This window comes from Hyalella azteca, unplaced genomic scaffold, assembly GCF_000764305.2.
Source record: "Hyalella azteca isolate HAZT.00-mixed unplaced genomic scaffold, Hazt_2.0.2 contig14034, whole genome shotgun sequence".
In the NCBI taxonomy this organism is placed as follows: domain Eukaryota; kingdom Metazoa; phylum Arthropoda; class Malacostraca; order Amphipoda; family Hyalellidae; genus Hyalella; species Hyalella azteca.
The window spans coordinates 258,464-274,127 of NW_025943934.1; the positions used below are offsets into that span (position 1 = coordinate 258,464).

Genomic DNA, 15,664 nt, shown 5'->3' on the forward strand with positions numbered 1-15,664 from the left:
ACGATGCATAATTTTTTACTGTGGAATTTCTGATTTTATTATAGAATGCCCAAGAAAACTCGTTCATCAACCAGATGGCAAAAAATCAGCAGGTGTGGTTAGGAGGAGACATGATCGGCCATAACGGCACGTTCTTGACCAGTGGCAGCGCGCCAGAGGGAGGTAATCTTTAATGATTGAAAAACACTTTTATATTGTATTATGATTGCAGAATTAACGTGCCACTTCCAGCGCCGACTTTGCGTTGCTTTGAGAAATGAAGCAATTTACAATATGGGAGTAGATCTTATATCAGAATTCATTCCACAAGTATTCAAATTAGAGTAATTTGAAATTATTTTGATTTATTCATTGCAGATCGTGCCATTGTTCAAACTTTTTGGAGAAGCGGCGAGCCGAACAACCCAGTGAGTGAACAATGCATTCAGATGCTCGGCGGCGCGGTGTGGAACGACCGAGGCTGCGCGCTGCCTTACAGTTTCGTGTGTCAGTTCCCCTACGCCGGCGCCTGCGTAGGGCTTCCTCATCCTGCTTTTCCTGACCTCAAATGCTTCAAAAAAGTTTGAAAATGGATCATGAAAATTTAAAAAAATGCTTCCGTCCAAAATATCATAAATAGTATAGACGCATTCTTCATAGGAAATGCTGACAACTGCGTACGGCTACTTCATCATCCTGCACTTCTTGACCTAAAATGCTTCAAAAAAATTTGAAAATGGCTCATGAAAATAAAAAAAAAATTCTTTCGTCCAAAATATCAATAAACAAAAAAATATAGACGCATTCTTCTTAGGCAATGCTGACAACTGCGTATGGCTACTTCATCATCCTGCACTTCTTGACCTAAAATGCTACAAAAAAGTTCAAACTTATGCTGTTGTTTTATTACTTTGTGCTGTCTACTCCTGTGTGAAATATAGAATAATGATAATGAACAAGGAAGAATAATTTTCTCGACTTTTGTTTAGATCAAAGTTCTTTTGCGGCAGTTATCGATTAATTACCCAATTCAAAAGCGATTAAACCAACATACCTTAAATTGCAACTGCGCAGGATTAAAATGTTTCTCGACTTTGGTTGAGAAATATTGACTCAGGGTCTGTTCAATTATTTTAATTTATTAATGGAATGTTTTCGCTTTTAATGGGAACAACCAGATATCTAAACGACTTGGAAATCGCATTGCCACATTAGAAGAATTCATGTTGATTCAAAGAAATCTTATATAAAATTAACTTTTCTTAAGGGATATGATCAATTTTTCTAGTAGGTTTTTTACCCAACCCTCTGTTGAAAGTTGAATAAATTGGAAGGATTGAGTCTCTCATAAAGATTCCACACGATTATATTTATTTTTCAGGCAATCTTTCATTATTCATCGTCAATCCATGAATTATTTTGTGATTAGAGTAGATCTTTTCACGGTAATGCTTTACTCCTTAAAAGTTGGTTACGCTTTTTGGGATTGAGAAACCGTATCGAATTCGCAATATTGGCAGGATAAATAGAAAACATTGTTGAATTTACACAAACGTCTTTATTCAACTGCACACTCTCATTCACAAAAGGGAATAGAACCTGCAATGAATTACGTGCAGGCCAGATGACATTTTTCTTGCTCCTTCTTGTTCAGTCCACATTTGCTGATGCATTTGTTCAGTCCACAGTTGCTTCTTGCTGGCAACGTACCGGTACTAATCATTGTTCGGTACATAGGCATATTTTCATAGTTTTATTTATGGAAATAAAGAGTTTATGCACAATTGCGGCATGGTGTGTACTTCAATAATCGAACGGTGATGAAATCTCAGTGGCATTTCTCAATGCGGAATAGGCTTGTCGTTCTGAGAGTTTTCGGTTTTGTTAAGTTCCATATTGTCTCGGTATAGATTCGCTCAAAAAGGATCGCAAACAAAGAACCTAACCCAATCTTGTGATTTACCAAGTTTGTCTGCCACTTACTTCTCATTTCACATTTTTTCCCACCAATCTGTTTCCTCTCTTTCCATATCCCTCAATTTGCTAGTGAACTGTACGTAAAAAATGCTTCCAAAGTTACTTCACCATAAGGATCAATGATAAGTGCAGCAGGAGTGCGATCAGTCAGATTAATTGAAAGGGGATGAAAGAATTCAAGCAGGTACCTACAAACTGTGAGCCAAACTAATTTTCACAGACGGAAATATATGTAATTGGTTTAATATTACAGTCTGCTGTAGCACACAATTCACGCAGGTACCGACAAATTGTGAGCCAAACTTATCACAGACGGCAATAGATGTGATTGGTTTAATTATTACAGTCTGCTGTAGCACATGTAGGTATGATTGGTTTAATTATTACAGTCTGCTGTAGCACATGTAGTCAGCAGAGTAGGCAGGATGAGGCAGCGCAACACAGCTGTAGGGTACAAACGACTGGCAGACGTACGGTAGCAGGATTGTGCAGCCTGCGTCGTTGAATCCATTTGTCCAAAGCATAATGCACTGTTCTGCGCTAGCCAAATTATCTGGCTGTCCAGGGGCGAATGGTGCGTACCTCACGGGTTGATCTGAGATTAGAGATATACACAAATATTACATAGATTTGTGAGGAATTTAAAACCATGTGTGCACATAAAATCATCATATTTTGTGCACATGATTTGTATCATTGCAATTAAGATATATATTCATTGAAATGTTAACAGTCAATGTTTACTGAGAAATGACATGGCCAGAATCGGAAAAAAATTTCTATCTTATTCGGGTTTATGCCCCGAGGAGCATCCTGCTTCACTCTATACTGGTGTATATGCATCCATTCTTGTAACAATATAGGCCTACAGTTAATCCGCGTCTATCGGCATAGGACACTCATCCAACAAACTAAAGCTCCTTAGACCGACGAGTGAAGAATCATATTGAAAATTACATCTGGTGTGCTTGGCATGTTTGTCGCAGCATTTGGGTAATTCGTCGATAGGGCAAGTCGATGGGGTCAGTCGATAGAGCAATTCGTTGGTGTCAGTCGATAGGGAAATGCGATGGGGTTAGTCGATGGGGCAATTCGATGGGGTCAGTCGACGGGTAATTTGATGGGACAATGCGATGGGGTTAGTCGATGGGGCAATTCGATGGGGTCAGTCGATGGGGTCAGTCGATGGGGCAATTCGATGGGGAACATTTCATTCTGGACTGATTCATATAAAAGAATTTAAGGTTTGTAACTCCGTCTGCCAATTACTGACAGCCTTAAAAGCTAAACACGCCAATCACAGGCGTGATATGGACCTCTATAGTTACTTAGGCCACTGCATGTACTTTAAACGAATTTTGAAAGAACAGCCTCAGGGCTACGCTTCTGCTTACCCACATAGTACTTGAAATGCATGAATTCATTGCTAGATGTATCAGCTTTTAATTGTTAATATTCCAGACCAAGGACCTTCCATTTTTTCAGGTGCATTAACGTGTTACAGCATCGTCATGGTTGCAATTAAAGTTGACGGGCTTCTATATGTTTTTTCACGTTTGATCTTAACGAGTATTTTGCGTTGAAGGAGTAGTTTGAGCGTGAGTTTTAGTGTTGAGAGATTCCTGCTGAATTTGCTTAATGCATTTTATTAGTTTAAATTTTCGAATTAGGAACACGGTCCAGATAATATTTTAAACTAAATGAAACGAGATGGTAAAAGAAAATTTTTGAATATTAGAAAAGTGACCAAATCAGAAGTAGTTATTGATGCTGCATGATGGAAACCTAATAGATAGAAGTTTAAACAAATAGATTCATTTACCTCCGTAATCGGCTGGACCACCGGAAGTGAAGATTTGTCCGTTGTGCCCAACAGCATCAATCCCTATCCAGAGACCGCCAGCTCCTTTAGCGGCCGTGCGTATATCGGTGACTTCAGACGCTGACTATAAGTAAATAATTTTGCCATCAAGTACGCAGTCCCGAAATATTTTTTTCAGGAAATTTATTTTCCTTGTTATTATGCATTTTACAGATTTAATTATTTGTTTAAGATGAATTATGAATTATTATTAACCAACACGGAATACAATTCTGCGATTATCAAAAGTATCCAGTCGATAATAAAATGTTTCTGTCTTTCTAGGAATGCTACGTACTAAATTTCACATCTATGATGAATTATTGTACTATAAGAGTAGTCTCATTACTGCCGGTATAGCGAGGTAGTTGCTCAAGGCTCGGCAGTTGTCTCTTTACCAAAGCTACGCACTAAATTTTTCATATATTAATAATTATTGTACTATAAGAGTAGTCCCATTACTGCCGGTATAGCGAGGTAGTTGTTCAAGGCTCGGCAGTTGGCAAAAGCAGTGGCGTGAGCGGCGGCGGGGTAGAAGGAGTAGGTTCTCATGCCGACGATCATCGCTGAGTTCGTCAATGCAGAGGATTCTATTATAAAGGATTGATAAAAAGTAAAATAAAGTGGTAAAAAATGTAATGGTCAGATAACGACATTCTGTGCTTACATTAACTCATTTGCCACTCATTTGCACAGCATTAACTCATTAATTTGCACAGCAATAACTCCTTAATTTGCACAGCAATAACTCATTTGCACAGCAGTAACTCATTTGCGCAACATTAACTTATTTGCACAGCAATAACTCATTTGCACAACATTAACTCATTTAAGCAACTAATTTGCACAGCATTAACTCATTTAGAATAGAATAGAATAGAATAGAATAGAATAGAATAGAATAGAATAGAATAGAATAGAATAGAATAGAATAGAATAGAATAGAATAGAATAAGAAGCGGTTGAATTAATTATTAGTTTTTGTTATGGGGATTCGAGTAATTATTTGCTTGAAAGTCAAAATTGTTTATTGAGGAGTTAGTTAAGCAATATGTATGTTGTATAGGTTGAGGCGCTTTAACATTTGAGGTTATGAATTTGCGATTTATTCGTAGATTAGCATGCATAAAATGTGTTCGCCTTTCTAAGTCGCAGCGAACTGGCGTTCGTGAGCAGCTTGCTTATGGTAATAATAACTTTTAAGTGCCTTGTTAAATAGCCATAATATAACAAAAGTATTCGAAGGAATTTCGAAACATGCAATTACCTTGATAGCAAGAAATTATTTGTAGCAAGAGAGTTCAATACCAGTATTAAAAAATCCATATAATACCTGAAAGATCTTATAGGTACCCTCTAGTTTTACGCTATAGCTCCCAAGCCGCACATTATGTCACTGACGCTGGAGTGACCAGTTTCATCCGAAATACGAAAAATATTAAAATTCAAATATTCACGAAAACAGTAAAACCAAAGGTACGAGAAAACGGCAACGGAACATAGAAACGGAGTTAATATCAATAACGCAAAGAGTTATTATCCCATCCTGACATCGAACGCGTTATTGAGACAATAATAACAAAATTGTGTCAATAGCGCGAACAGTTCTTATTTCTCTAAAACTATAAATCGATAGGTTGTCTGTTGTTATTTCCTTGTCATTAATTAAGGTTTAGTTATTTTTCGTATATTTTTAGATTGCTACTGCTGATTGCACTTGTATTCTCTAATCATTTTTTAACTGATGATGGAGTTGGTCTCCACAACATTTTTATGAATATATAGCGATCGAATCACCGTGGTGTTCCCATTGTATTTAAATTCTTGGCGAACGTGTGCTTTAGCAGATAATATAAATGCAATTAACTATATCAGACTCGAACAAATTCTCTTAGCAGCAATAACAACAAATATCAATGAAAAGTCAAGTAATGAGAATGTGAGAGACTTACTGTGCAACATGCACGACGCGTTCGACGCCGAGTAGCAGAACCCAAGACAGTCTAGCTTGGCGGCTCCACAGGTCGCAGAGCAGAGAATCTGAACACGGAACACAGAGCATTACCGGACGAAAAGAGTTACAAGTTAGATGTAATGCTTGTTAATATGGCATAAGCGAACGAAAATATAACTTGAAGACAACTATTTATTCCATGCGAGTAAAATAATAAGAAACATTGAATGGTTCAAATAGTGAGCAGATGACTGCGCACGATGGAAGGGTAAATACCATTATTATTGAAGGTAAACAATTATCTGGGAAAAGAATGATCCTTGGTATGGCTTTGAGTTGTACTTGATCACGAAATGAAGCTACTATAGGTGGTTAGAGGTTAGAATATTTGTTGACCAAGTCATGTTGTATCGACAGAAGATATCTACGAAAAATTGAAGCTTCGTGATGTAGTAATTACCTTAACGACAGCAATTCAGTGTTTCGGGATTGAATATTTTGCAGTGATTATGGTAAATGCGAACGAAAAACGTATATAATAATGCTGGGAATAAGAAAAATCCAGATGAAATTTTTCCTAAATATAACAATTTTGTTAATGAAAAATCAATGCTAAATGCTGTTAGAATTGATTGATTGATTGTTAGAATTTTCGTGTTTAATTAAGGGCTCAATATATGCGCCATGACAGGTTAAAAGTTAATTTTAGAATTGCAATTGTAAGATGTTGTAATTTTTTTTATAAAATTTCTCTTCAATAAAAGTTGTTGAGTAATAATAAACTACCGTTCACTATCTCAAAGTGAACGGTAGAAAAAAGGGCTATACATTAATCGAGTGAATGTCTTTAAAGTAGTTTATTCAATTTGGAAAAAGAGGTTTTTCATAGCTACAGTTCCGAACATTTCTTCCAAAGCTCACTTTTAGTTATATAAACACAGTTATTTGCTCGTTTTGTAGAATCGATCAAAGATCAGAATATCTATTTGTGAATCTTGATTATATCGAGAACGTTGATAACGAAAGAATAAGGCGAGAATTTATTAAAATATGAAGGGTAGATTATTAAAAACACGATCGTGATTGACCATGCCGCTCAACGAGACAAGTTGACTTAATACTGACACAGACATTTCATATAAGTAAAAAATCTCCTTGTTAATAAATCGTAAAAAATTATTTAGGCATTTCTGGGACAGCACAATATTTTTATGTCATCTAAACCATCAGAAATGATTCCCAATTTATGTAAATTTCGTCTCCTAGAGTCAAATATCAATTTTATTAACATAGGGCAATTGCATGAATTTCGTATTCACATTTATACTGCACTCTCAAATAATAAATCCAAACTGGCAATTAATTTTCAACTCCTGTGAAAATAAGAAAAACAGACGAGTAGATAAAACTTTTGGCTTATTAACGTTAAGTAAACATACCAACTCTCTACCCTCGAGAATAATCAAGAAAATTTCGATCTGTTGTCTGGATCCAATTCTGTCTATAATCGAGTTCCTATTTGATTCCTTGAACATGCACAAGGTTTGGAATGCTTGCCAATAAATTCAAGCATTATATTACCAGGTATTAGTTAATGAGTTGACGATTGAAGAACTCACCAGACTGTCAGAAGGGACCTGTTGAACGACGTTGGCGCAGGTTTGGAAGACCTGTTTGAAGATGGCCACGTTAACCGTTCCTGAACTTGCCACCAGCCAACTGACGGTTATGCAAACAATCACTTGGATTTGCGACAACATTTTTCACGATTAAAGAAGAATTTAATTTTATAACGGGCTTCTTTGAATATAGATGAATATTCTCGAGAAAACGTGAGATTTAAACTTGCAAAGAAAATTTTGGATTTTCTTTTTTTCGTTATCTATTTTGACTTAAACCGTTCTTTTTATTATAGAGATGATGACAGGCAGGTACTTATAGATGTTGCTTGCTGCCGTCTCTGAGAGCTTGTGTCGGCATTCTAGCTCGTCTCAGTCATACCTCGAAGTCTCAAATTTGTGGATCTCCCTGATTTATTATCCCAATTATTCCCCCATCTAGGAATTAAGGAATGGGGCGTTTATCGGACGGAGAAATAGATGCAGTTTTTGTTTTCGTTGATGACCACAAAGGGCTTTTCTTTGGTGGTTTTTGTGCTCGTATCGGAAGCGAATCGAAGAAGAGTGAGCACATCATCACAATTCAGAATCACTGAGTGCTCATTTATGCCGAGGTATTCGGACCAAGGAAGCGAATCAGTTGATTTTGGTTGAACCTATAATGAGGCTCATAGTGCACACCACTAATTACATTCCTCATCAGTAGGCACATTAAATTATCTTTGTTAAATTAAAATTAAAATCTTAATTTCCAAAAGGATATGCAAAATAACGTGAAAACCAATTAATTAAGCTATTACTGTTTTTTTTATTCTGTGCTGTCTCATTTATAAGTATCTTATATTAATTGCAATTATGATTATTTGATTGGAGGGCAAGTAATTTTAGAATTTATTATTAAGTAGTTTGCTAATTAATAAATATCAGTTTTCGATTAATTAGATCCATTTCTGTGCGAAGTCTTTCCTCCGCTTTTCAACAAAAAAATATAACAAAAGTTTTCAGAAATTGCAATTAAGAAATAACTTTCCGTCAATAAAACGACCAACCTCGATACCTCTGCACATTCATGACGAGGCATTAAGTAAATTCCATGTTGATGACGACAAATTGACCGTCTCTATGATGGAATTTATGATGAGCAGCCAACTAGCGCGGGCAGTTGGCTCTGTTTGTAAATGCCAATTCGAGAACAAGTTTGACCTTTGATTATAAGGCCAAAAATGAGCATTTATCTCAACTAGAGACACATCCATGCCAATTCTGCCAATAACTTAAGGGACACATCGAAATTGCTTTTCATCTGTCATCGGTGACAATTATTGTGTTGCTATGATAAACAAGGGAAAAACACACAGATCTTCTGATGTGTAGATTTAGATGCATCATGGAGCTGAAAATATGAACAACAGTTGAATAAATGGCCCTATCGTCTTGGTTTGTACCGGGATTTTAGTGAGATCGTGAACGTTTATTCTTCCCGAGCATTGCAACGAAACCAAAATTTTGCGGGGATAAACTAATCAGACGACATGAAAATTTATATTTAAGTAAAGTAAAGTACGTTATTTTTTGATAATAATTCATCTTCTGTACAGAGCCAGAAGCCAGAAGTTATGGTTCTGATTGTCGGGATTTTGCTGCCACAACTTCAGGCAACTACAGCAAGGTTCTATCGTCAATCTGTGTACTTATATGATCGGGTAGCAATATCGAAGTACTAGACTTTTCTGTGTAAAAGTAGTGAGTTTTCACGATTTTTTTTGGATCAAACCCTTTTCCAACTTAGAGTAGTCAACGTTTACAATAATCATCGAGACTGAAACCATGCAGATGATTTTCGAGCACCTGTCTACGATGGGAAGGTATTAATATTAAGACGTATTGTGAACTGCTGGGACCTTTAAGTCTTTGGCATATTTCAATTGTGTGAATTTTCAAATACTGGCGTGGAAAATATAATTTCGTAATCATTTTGTGAATCAACCACATCTCAGGCCACAAAGACCACATCTCAAGCCACAAAGACCACATCTCGGGCTAAATGGGTGAGAGCCACAAAATCTTCAGGGGCCATACTTTCAAAATTCGCTAAGTGAACGTAAGTACTTACGCTCTATTTTCTTGTCTATGATTGGTGGACTTTGCTTGGGATGACGTCAATGATTGGCCGATGAACTTACGATCTCTTAACTTTTTTGAAAGTATAGGCCCAGGTCTGTCACTATCAGCCAATCAGTCTTGAGGCCTGCCACCTTAATTAAGCAAATCAGTTTACAGGTCAGGTGAAAACACCCTAAAATGATTTTTTTTTCAATGCGAGAAGTAGTAGAAAATTTTCGCGGGATGCGCTGTATTTTAACCAACTGTATAATGAAAAACTGGTTAATATGTTGTCGATTTTCGGCAACATATTGATTAGATGGAAAATTCTCCTGATTATGACATTTCTTTCTGTGTGCTCTGGGAATATAAAAAACTTTGTTTATAGCAAATGCAAGTAAACATTTTCACTATCTTTATTTTGTATATGCAAATCAGCCAATAATGTGATCTCCATATTCTGAAGAACTCACAGCGATAAATTGAATGAAGCATTATTACTCGCTTGCTAACCTGCAAATGATTTTTTGTGTTGAAACAATGGACCGTCTCTCGCTATCTTAAACATGAAAATAAATTTATATAGATTCCGCAGCCTACAATTATTGTATGCAAGAAAACTTGTGACCAAATAAAACACGTGTCCAAATAAAACATGTGTCCAAATAAAATACGTGTCCAAATAAAACAAGTGTCCAAATAAAACATGTGTCCAAATAAAATACGTGTCCAAATAAAACACGTGTCCAAATATAACACGTGTCGAAATAAAACAGCTTCTGTAAAGAAATAAACACTTGGTATGAGACATTCAGACAACAATCGATTCGTAAATAACGTTACTCTGAAATTCTATCAAGTTGATAAATGCCCTAAGCGAGGAAGGCATGATTTGGTGCCGAATCTCGCATAAAGTAAAGCTCGATTAAACAGTGACTGGATTATGTGTGTCTCAGGATATCCAAGGAAAATATTTAAGCCGCATGTTAGTCACAATAATATGTAAATATATAGTCTTTTCTATTTAATCTCGACTGCGCAAATGCCGTTTATAGTGCCGTAAATGCCACAGCCATCGATCTAGAATCTGACTGATGAATTTATTTGAACCGCAATAAAAAATTTCTCATATGTCTGGTACGTATTATATCTCATAGGTCTGGTACGTATCATATGTCTGTTTAAAATATTGACATATAACCAGTAAGTACCGAGTTTTCCGAGCATCAACGGATCCTTTCAGTGATTGAGTTCAATTTCCATCGAATAATTAATTCGGCAAAAACTGAAAAATTGCATTGTGGATTACTTGTCTATGATCGCAATGCAGTACCACAAACGCAGCACAAAAACTCTGCTAAAACATATTGCGGTTTAACAAAATCTCTGTATTTCTGGACATATTAATGACCCATTAAAAATCGCTTTCTAATTCCTCGTTAGCCGTCATGATTGTTGCTCAGTGAGGAGGATGCATGAAAATTTCTACATCTGATTCCGTCAACATCGATTTTCTGTTGCTGACTGATCGCTAGAAATTACGGAGCCAACCGATAAGCTACGAAAACCCAAATGACCATACAAGCAGATGAAAGGAATTACGCTAGTGAATTTTAGTTGGGAAGCAAAATTATGCAATATTAAAAAAATGGCGTATTAACGTAATAAATTGATACCAATGTTGAAGTTAACGATACACATAAAGTTTAAGTAGCGCTAATTTAAAATAATCACAAATTTTTAAAAGTTTATTCCTCTATCAATGCTGACAAATATTACTAAAACAGCGCCCAAGAATTTAGACAAAATCAGAAAACCATCTAAATGGATTTTGAGTAGATATTTGGTTGTCATTGTTCAATTCGTTGCATTATAATAGGTCCTGAATGACTATGAAACAAGTTAAGAGTCTAGTAATGTATAGATAATTTTTTAATGGGTGGGTTTTTTGTGCAACTCAAATTATCATGGGTTGCTTTTAGACTTGAGCACAATATATAACCTAGCTTTGAGCTAGCATCTTAAATAAAGTTATTATGTAAAATTATTATTGTATGATTTTAGCGCTGATGAAATGACGTATCACTGCTTAAATTTTTTCTTAATTTGAGATCGTAATCTCGTGCCTGAAAATGAAAAATATAAAATTTCGATGACGTGGGAATTCATATTTCATGCTGCATTTCGTATAGGATCAATAAATATACTATCCACAACTGAGAACGGCGTGCGCGTTAAAAATCAAACTATCCTCCAGGCAAATGACGTTAAAACAACGGCAATTTCGAGTTGATTACGTTGAAATAACTTTAATTAACATTATTTTTACTTCAAATATCTGGGGAGTATGTCAAAATCAAAAATAAATTTCCGGTGCGAGACTTTGAGCACGAAACCGATTTCTTAAAGCGGTTACTACGTTATTCAAGCAAGCAAATACATGGGTTTTGTCTAGTAAAGTATGATTAAGGGCCAAGTCTTTCTGTGATCTCATGAGTGTCAATGGAGTCTTCATGAGTCTCAATAGAGTCATCATGAGTGTCAATGGAGTCATCATGAGTCTCAATGGAGTCATCATGAGTCTCAATAGAGTCATCATGAGTGTCAATGGAGTCATCGTGAGTCTCAATGGAGTCATCATGAGTCTCAATAGAGTCATGATGAGTCTCAATAGAGTCATCATGAGTCTCAATGTAGTCATCATGAATCTCAATAGAGTCATCATGTGTCTCAATAGAGTCTTCATGAGTCTCAATGGAGTCATCATGTGTCTCAATAGAGTCTTCATGAGTCTCAATGGAGTCATCATGATCGAGTCTCAATGGAGTCATCATGTGTCTCAATAGAGTCTTCATGAGTCTCAATATAAAAGTCTACTCGTTGTCATGAATGTAGAAAAAACAGTATAATCATAGAATGAATCTACAGTCAAAAACTTCTGAAAAAGATGCTTTACCGATTATTTCAAAAACCCACTATTACAAGATTACAACGTCATTTGGAATTGTTGAGGTGAATGGGTTATTTTTTTAGCACACTTATGCCTATTTGCAGTACGCGCATGTACTTTAATGATATAGACTTATAGAGCAACGAAAAAATAAAAAAAATTAATGTGCACTGTTTTATCTCCATTCAGAGATAAGGAATTTATCGAATGCCGCCTCGGTTGACGCGATGAAGTCGTATCTTCTCGTGAGCTCCAGCTTAAATTACAGCATGGCACAGGAGCACTGTGCTATCATGGGTGGCTATTTGGCGTTTCCCATGGTGAGGTGATCGAAAACAGTTATCATCTTTAATAATTTTAAGTTTTCCAGGCGTATTCAAACATGCAACAGGTACCGCAAAGATGATTTAGACACTTATCTTAAAATTTCAAACAATCATCAACTATTTCCGTGTCACGAAATTCTAAAAGTTACTTGAACAATCATAGAAAAAATTTAGCAATTCTAATTTTGAAACTATTTTTGCATGATTTTTTACTGTGTCCTCTGATTTTATTGTAGAATGCCGAAGAAAACTCGTTCATCAACCAGATGGCGAAAAATCAGCAGGTGTGGTTAGGAGGAGACCTGATCGGCCATAACGGCATATTCTTCACCAGTGGCAGCGCGCCCGAGGGAGGTAATCTTTTATGGTTGAAAAACACTTTTATATTGCATTATGATTGCAGAATTAACGTGCCTCTTTCAGCGCAGACTTTGCGTTGCTTTGAGAAATGAAGTAATTCGCAATATGGGAGTAATTTTTTTATTACAATTCATTCCACAAGTATTCATATTAGAGTGATTTGAAGTTATTTTGATTTATTCGTTGCAGATCGTGCCATTGTTCAAACTTTCTGGAGAAGCGGCGAGCCGAACAACCCAGTGATTGAACAATGCATTCAGATGCTCAGCGGTGCGGTGTGGAACGACCGAGGCTGCGCGCTGCTTTACAGTTTCGTGTGTCAGTTCCCATACGCCGGCGCCTGCGTAGGGCTACCTCATCCTGCTTTCCCTGACCTCAAATGCTTTAAAAAAGTTTGAAAATGGATCATGAAAATTAAAAAAAATTATTTCGTCCAAAATATCAATAAACAAAAAATGTAGAATCATTCTTCTTAGGCAATGCTGACAACTGCGTATGGCTACTTCATCATCCTGCACTTCTTGACCTAAAATGCTACAAAAAAGTTCAAACTTATGCTGTTGTTTTATTACTTTGTGCTGTCTACTCCTGTGTGAAATATAGAATAATGATAATGAACAAGGAAGAATAATTTTCTCGACTTTTGTTTAGATCAAAGTTCTTTTGCGGCAGTTATCGATTAATTACCCAATTCAAAAGCGATTAAACCAACATACCTTAAATTGCAACTGCGCAGGATTAAAATGTTTCTCGACTTTGGTTGAGAAATATTGACTCAGGGTCTGTTCAATTATTTTAATTTATTAATGGAATGTTTTCGCTTTTAATGGGAACAACCAGATATCTAAACGACTTGGAAATCGCATTGCCACATTAGAAGAATTCATGTTGATTCAAAGAAATCTTATATAAAATTAACTTTTCTTAAGGGATATGATCAATTTTTCTAGTAGGTTTTTTACCCAACCCTCTGTTGAAAGTTGAATAAATTGGAAGGATTGAGTCTCTCATAAAGATTCTTCGAATTCGCAATATTGGCAGGATAAATAGGAAACATTGTTGAATTTACACAAACGTCTTTATTCAACTGCACACTCCCATTCACAAAAGGGAATAGAACATGCAATGAATTGAGTGCAGGCCAGATGAAATTTTTATTGCTCCTTCTTGATCAGTCCTTTCGGGTTTTAGATCTCATTTACTGATGCCGTTGCTTCTTGCTGGCAACGTTACGGTACTATTCACTATTCGTTACATAAGCGTAGTTTCATTGTCTTAAATGTGAAAGTACAGAGTCTATGCACAATTGCGGCACGATGCGTACTACAATAATGGAACAGCGATGAAAACTCAGTGGCAATTCTTAATGCGGAATAGGCTTGTCGTCCTAAGAATTTTCGGTTTTTGTTAAGTGCTCAATTGTCTCAGTACAGAATCGAGCTCCTTAGACTGGGCCTCGTCTGGGCTTGGCCAGTTTCTATTGGCGAGCAAATTTAACAACCTAATTCAATCTTGGGATTTACGCAAGCATTTTTGCCACCTACTTCTCCTTTCACATTTTTTCCTACCAATCTGTTTCATCTCTTCCCATATCCCTCAATTTGCAAGTGAACTGTACGTAAAAAATGCTCCCAAAGTTACTGCACCATAGGGATCAATGATAAATGCAGCAGAAGTGCAATCAGTCAGATTAAGTGGATGAGATGAAACAATTCACGCAGGTACCGATAAACTGTGAGCCAAACTGATCACAGACGGCAATAGATGTGATGTGTTTAATTAATTATTACAGTCTTCTGAAGCACATGAAGGTATGATTGGTTTAATTATTAGAGTCTGTTGTAGCACATGTAGGTATGATTGGTTTAATTATTACAGTCCGTTGTAGTAAATGTAGGTGTGATTGTTTTAATTATTACAGTCTGCTGTAGCACATGTAGTCAGCGGAGTAGGCAGGATGAGGCAGAACAACACAGCTGTAGGGTACAAACGACTGGCAGACGTACGGTAGCAGAGATGTGCAGCTTCCATCGTTGAATCCACTTGTCCAAAGCATAATGCACTGTTCTGTGGTCGCCAGTTGATCTGGCTGTCCAGGGGCGAATGGTGCGTACATCACAGGTTGATCTAAAAGAAGAAATATGTACAAATATCACATAGGCTTGTGAGTAATTTAGAACCATGTGTGCACATAAAATCATTATATTTTGTGCACATGATTCATATCATTACAATGTTGCAATGTTAATAGCCAATGTTTACTGAGAAATGACATGGCCAGAATCGGAAAAAAATTTCTATCTTATTCGGGTTTATGCCTCGAGGAGCATCCTGCTTCACTGTTGAAGAATTTGAGATGGAATTATAGTCAGTTACAAATACAAAATAAATACACTGGTTTATATGCATCCATTATCGCAACAATATAGGCCTACAGTTAATCAGCGCCTATCGGCAAAAGACACTCATCCAACAAAATAAGGCTCCTCAGACCGACGAGTGAGGAATCACATGGAAAATTACATCTGGTGTGCT

The 15,664-nt window shown here is 36.4% G+C and overlaps 3 protein-coding genes across 3 annotated transcripts; 2 read left to right on the plus strand and 1 right to left on the minus strand.

The window, feature by feature from the left end:
• The first annotated feature begins 66 nt into the window (after nucleotides 1-66).
• Nucleotides 67-577, plus strand: LOC125178961 (collectin-11-like). Its single transcript, XM_047883919.1, has 2 exons — nucleotides 67-162; nucleotides 358-577. Exons 1-2 carry the CDS (start codon nucleotides 75-77, stop codon nucleotides 564-566), a joined length of 297 nt encoding a protein of 98 aa, XP_047739875.1. The 5' UTR covers nucleotides 67-74; the 3' UTR covers nucleotides 567-577.
• Nucleotides 578-1,663: 1,086 nt separating this feature from the next.
• On the minus strand, nucleotides 1,664-7,531 carry LOC108676257 (C-type mannose receptor 2-like). Its single transcript, XM_018164311.2, has 5 exons — nucleotides 7,391-7,531; nucleotides 5,770-5,857; nucleotides 4,280-4,407; nucleotides 3,779-3,902; nucleotides 1,664-2,551 (listed from the first exon to the last, which is right to left on the minus strand). Exons 1-5 carry the CDS (start codon nucleotides 7,529-7,531, stop codon nucleotides 2,340-2,342), a joined length of 693 nt encoding a protein of 230 aa, XP_018019800.2. The 3' UTR covers nucleotides 1,664-2,339.
• A 5,181-nt stretch (nucleotides 7,532-12,712) lies between these two features.
• On the plus strand, nucleotides 12,713-13,527 carry LOC108676256 (collectin-11-like). The gene is made up of 3 exons (XM_018164310.1): nucleotides 12,713-12,763; nucleotides 13,006-13,123; nucleotides 13,319-13,527. The coding sequence occupies exons 1-3, from the start codon at nucleotides 12,713-12,715 to the stop codon at nucleotides 13,525-13,527; spliced, it is 378 nt and encodes a 125-aa protein (XP_018019799.1).
• The last annotated feature ends 2,137 nt before the right edge of the window (nucleotides 13,528-15,664 follow it).